The following is a 5,173-nucleotide window of genomic DNA, read 5'->3' as shown; positions in this document are numbered from 1 at the left end:
ATGGCAGCTTTTGAACCTAATTTCATCTGCTGAGATAATAAACTTGGTCATTCCTTAGACAAAATACCCTATTGGGATGGCAATATCCACATGGTCCTAATGCAATCTGATTCAGTCGACACAGTCCACCTTTGGAATCTCCAGCTGGAATATTTCAGTCTGGAGATTCTGTAGTGTGAACCAGGCCTATCAAGTCATATTATTAAAAGTGTTATCCAGGAATAGAAAAAACAGAGCCAATTTCTTCCAATAACAGCCCCACATCTGTCCTCAGGTTGTGTGTGGTTTTACAACTTGGCTCAATTTACTTTAATTGAACTGAGCTGCAATACCACAAACAACCTGAGGACATGTGTGGTGCTGTTTTTTTTTAAAGACAACAGCCCTGTTTTTCTAATCCTGAACAACCCCTTTAAGAAATGTTTTCTATTTACTCAACTATTCCTACTTTTAGGTTTCTCACATTTCTCTGATTGTTTATCAAAAGGTATGCTTAGTAATGCCCCACTATAATAAGCATATTAAAAAAGAGAATATCAAAAATTATGTTTTCAGGCTTCTTGTTCTAACAGATGTTTTGTGAATTTGCTCTGTCTGTTGCAAATCAGTATTGATTTCTGGATTATTTCCATTTAATATATGGGAAATGTCTACTCGTACATTCTGTGCACCTGTTCAAATATTACTCTTTCCAGCATTGCTAACTTTGTTAAGACTGTCTCCTCTTCTTTTGGCATCTGGCTCATTTGATCCAAATCATTACTTGCATGCCTGCAATATTAAATTTAGATTTATTAAGCTGGGTGCTTGAAACTACAATTGCAAACAAACTCTGAACTTGTTTGAAGTGTATAAGATTGTAGATTTAAAGTTAAAAATAATATTTTTATTATGTGTTAGTATACGTTTTTATGTTCTGATTTTAAAGTAAAAAAAAAAAAAAAAAAATATATATATATATATATATATATATATATATATATATATATATAAATTTCACCATGCATTGGCCATGTTTATTCATGTAAAGGAGTATTCCAGAGCTGGATTTTTTTTTATGGATTCAAGATACTTTAAAAATAAAGAAATAAATATACTCACCTGCCCCAGTCCCTTGCTGTTGTCATTGTGAGGGCTTCTGGTTCCCGTTCCTCCCCACTTTCTCTGACATATCAAACCTGCATAGCCGAGGAAGCTGTAAGGGTACGTTCCCACACGGCGTATACGGTGCGTATTTTACGCAGGTAAATACGCAATGTTTATGAATTTTTCGCACTTGCGTTTTATGCTAATTTTTACGCATCTGCGTATTTTATGCAGATGCGTATTTAACGCAGCTAAGTCGCATGACCCAAATAACCTTGTACTTGGCTGTGAACAATAAAGTCTTGTTCTCCTGACCTTTCATTCCTAAAAAAAGGTGGGAAAGTACTCAGCTTTTCCCAATTAAAGCAATCAATGATTTTCCTTGTCTTTTTGAGCCAGTTGTTCTGTGCTTTGGTGAAAGTCTGTACCATGCCTAGTAGTGGACCATTACGTTTGCGCCGGCCATACTTGAGGGTGTTTGTCATGTTAATTATCATGATTATTCGCCGACTGCGCCACCCAAATCTGGTAAATGTCATATTATACCTTAATTCCCTGTGTTTTTGTCTAATTAATGTGGTTTGCTTGTGTGTGCCAGGAAGTTCCGCATTCTATTTACACCTCTTTCTTCGATATTGAACCTTTGCAGAATGGTGGTGTTTTTTTTACAAACTGTCCTCTTAAGAAGTTGCATTGTTGGCCATAGCAACCTTTTATTGAATTTTTTATTCAATGATGCCGCTATATGGTGTCTCAAATATGCTTGTTCATGGAACAGTGTTTTATCATACCGAGTAGCTTAATAAAAAGTGGTACTCTGGTGTGTTAACAATGTGTTATTCCTAATTTTTTGTAAATATTTTTTTTTTTGTCTTTTTAACTTTATATGTCTGAATGTTAATCCTTCCTGAAAATATGTTTTGTTTTTTACCTCAAATTGTGTATTGAACATTTTGAATAGTTTATTCCTGTATGACTAGAGTGCTATGTGATTCAACCTCTTTCGCTGTCAGGTAGTGTGTCGCTGTGAGGTGTATTTTTGAGCTGATTCTGCTTCTCCTGTGGCCCTTTTTGTACCTTGTCTGAAAATGTAGATGTTTAGACCATTTTTTTTAAATTTTGTTTAGGCTTAATTTTGATTTTTGTACCTTGAGTAACATCCTATGGCGATGTGTGTCTGTTCATTCTTTATTTTTCCTTGATTTGCCTTCCTTACATACTAGGAGCCCCGTAGACGACGATTCTGGGTGCATCCATTCCTTCAGGATCGCTTGTCCAAAGGTTTTCTTTCAGTGGTGTTTCAAGATTTGAGAAGGTGCATATTTTTAACCACTCATTGTATATTGTTTGTTTTCTGCTCATTAAAACATGGAGTAATTATTCTTTTTTACGTTCAAGGGATGAGGTTAAATTTAAAAATTATTGCCGACTTTCTATGTCGATGTTTGATCAACTTTTTGAATTTATCAAAGCTGATTTGACTATGACCACTACCTGTATGCGGAAGCCAATTTCACCCGAGGATCGTTTGCTCATCACCTTGCGGTAAGTCCTCTTTGTTTTTAGACAGTATATACATAGTTTAGTTAAGGTGTGTGTGGTTGGCAATCATTGCACAATTTGGCCATAACTAGGGATGCACCGATATATCGGCGGCCGATACATATCGGCCGAAAATAGCTGTTTCGGGGAAATGCCGAAACAACTAAAAATGTCCCGATAATGAGCCACCTCCCCTGCCAGCCCACAGCACAAGTTGCAAACACTGCCAGTGGCAGAGGCACTCGTGGGCGGTGCAGAGGGGGCCGTCCGCAACATCTGGGGGGGCGCGCTCTCCGGGATAGGAATACTTCTTTTTATGTGCCCGGGCCGGCTCCCGTGTATGGCTGCAGGCAGGGGCCGGCCAGAGCATATAAAACCTAATACTGTATATTAAAAACCAGGGGGCCTTCAGCTGTTGTAAAACTACAACTCCCAGCATGCTTGGACCGGCAAAGTCTGTCCGGACATGCTGGGAGTTGTAGTTTCACAACAGCTGGAGGCCCCCTGGTTTTCAGTACACAGTATTAGTTTTTATATGCTCTGGCCGGCCCCTGCCTGCAGCCACACACGGGAGCCGGCCCGGGCACATAAAAAGAAGTATTCCTAATCCTATCCCGGACATCCCTGTGTCCCGAAAAATCTTTTCGGGACATAAGGATGTCTGCCGGTCACTCACCATTCCCCGGCGTCCTCCTGCGATCCTCCTTCGGTCCTTCGCGTCTCCGCCTCTATGGTCGTACGCACGGGACGTCACTGACGTCCCGTGCGTACAACCATAGAGACGCAGGATCGTCGCAGGAGAACGCACGCCGGCCGTGGCCTGGTAAGTGACCGCGTCATCTTGTTCAGTGTTCCGGTCACCGCTCCCCCGGTCCCAGCACCTACTGCTATGGTCCATAGGCCATAGCAGTACATGGTGACCCCGGCCCGGAGGAGCGGTGACCGGAACACTGTGGGGGCAGCAGTACAGACATACAGCCTCCAGCCGTACACTATATATGGCTGGAAGCTATATGTCTGTGGGGTGGGGGGAAGCTGCCTACTATTGTGGGGAAGCTGCCTATTAATGTGGGGGAGCAGCCTATTAATGTGGGGGAGCTACCGACCTAATGTGGGGGAGCTGGCAATCTAATGTGGGGGAATCTAATGAGCAGAGCGCTGCATTTTACCCGAAGATGGGGAGAAGTCATTTTCGGTTTCGGAATCTGTTTCGGCCGGACATTTTTTTTTTATTTCGTTTTCGTTTCGGTTCTGAAATTTCTATTTCGGTGCATCTCTAGCCATAACCTCTTTTATGTAATTTAATTGTAGAATGTTGCATATATTAATTGTAAGTCTATGAGGGACCATTATTCTTTATTGATGTTTTAAAATGTGTTTGCTTACACTATGTTTACAAAGAAGAAGAAATGGTGATGATTAGCTAACTAATTGTTATTTTTCTTTTTGTTTTTCAGATTTTTAGCCACAGGAGAGAGCTATGCATCCCTGCACCTTCAATTCAGGGTTGGTGTTTCGACCATCTCCAGAATTGTAAGGAGTACATGCAGCGTGATCTGGCAGAAATTGCAGCCCACTGAGATGCCGTGCCCATCCGAGGAGACTTGGTTACAGGTTGCAGCAGGCTTTCAAACTGTAGCCAATTTTCCAAACTGCATAGGGGCAGTTGATGGCAAACATATCAGGGTGCAGCAGCCACCGCACTCAGGCACTCGCTTTTATAACTATAAAAAATATTTTTCGATTGTCCTGATGGCGGTGGCTGATGCTCACTCTCGATTTGTTGCCATTGATGTTGGCAACTATGGCAGTAGTGGAGATTCTCGGGTGCTGCAAGTATCAGCAATTGGTAGGCAAATTCTTCGAGATTGTGTCACGCTCCCAGCTGCCAGACCTCTTCCGGGTTCCACAGTTGATGTTCCCTTTGTGATGGTATCGGATGAGGCTTTTCCATTATTGCCCAACCTGCTGCGCCCATATGCCCAAAGAGAACTTGATGCTCGCCGGAGGATTTTTAATTATAGGCTGGCACGGGCACGTAGAGTTGTGGAATGCGCCTTTGGAATAATGAGTAGTCAGTGGAGGGTCCTGAATACTGCAATCCGTTTGGATGTGAACACAGTTGATATTGTGGTGAAGGCTTGCTGTGTGCTTCACAACTTCAATCGCAATAACATCCACGATGGAGATGTGTTGATGCCACCATCAAGCCTTCACACACATATCAACTGGGGTTCTCAACCTAACCCCAGCGGAACGCAGATTCGGGATTTCTTTGCTGACTATTTTATTAGTCCACAAGGTGCCGTGCCCTGGCAATACTCCTGTGCCGGTGGTGAGCAAACCAGGGTGATGGAATCCAGGACCAGCTAATAGTGTTTGAGAACAGCATGCAAATTACACTTTGAAAACTCTAAAGGCAAGATGATAATAAACTGTGTGAAGAACACTCTTGCCAAGGTGTCTAAAGTGTGAAATTACCCCCATAGAATCGTTATTTCCGTGTCCTACCTGATGGGTTTTTCAAAATAAATTTTTTTACAAT

The 5,173-nt window shown here is 41.9% G+C and overlaps 1 protein-coding gene across 1 annotated transcript; it reads left to right on the top strand.

Annotated features, from left to right (window-relative positions):
- The first annotated feature begins 2,321 nt into the window (after positions 1–2,321).
- On the top strand, positions 2,322–5,173 carry LOC130360640 (uncharacterized). The gene is made up of 3 exons (XM_056563192.1): positions 2,322–2,401; positions 2,485–2,631; positions 4,086–5,173. Exons 2-3 carry the CDS (start codon positions 2,522–2,524, stop codon positions 4,999–5,001), a joined length of 1,026 nt encoding a protein of 341 aa, XP_056419167.1. The 5' UTR covers positions 2,322–2,401; positions 2,485–2,521; the 3' UTR covers positions 5,002–5,173.

This window comes from Hyla sarda, chromosome 3 (assembly GCF_029499605.1).
Source record: "Hyla sarda isolate aHylSar1 chromosome 3, aHylSar1.hap1, whole genome shotgun sequence".
NCBI lineage: Eukaryota > Metazoa > Chordata > Amphibia > Anura > Hylidae > Hyla > Hyla sarda.
Note: the sequence above shows the minus strand (reverse complement) of the source record. Positions and strands in the feature narration are given on the sequence as shown.

Coding starts and splice junctions, on each gene's coding strand:
- LOC130360640 (XM_056563192.1), top strand. CDS start 2,522: ATGTCGATGTTTGATCAACTTTTTGAATTTATCAAAGCTGATTTGACT. Junction 2,632..4,085: donor CGTTTGCTCATCACCTTGCG/GTAAGTCCTCTT, acceptor TTTGTTTTTCAG/ATTTTTAGCCACAGGAGAGA.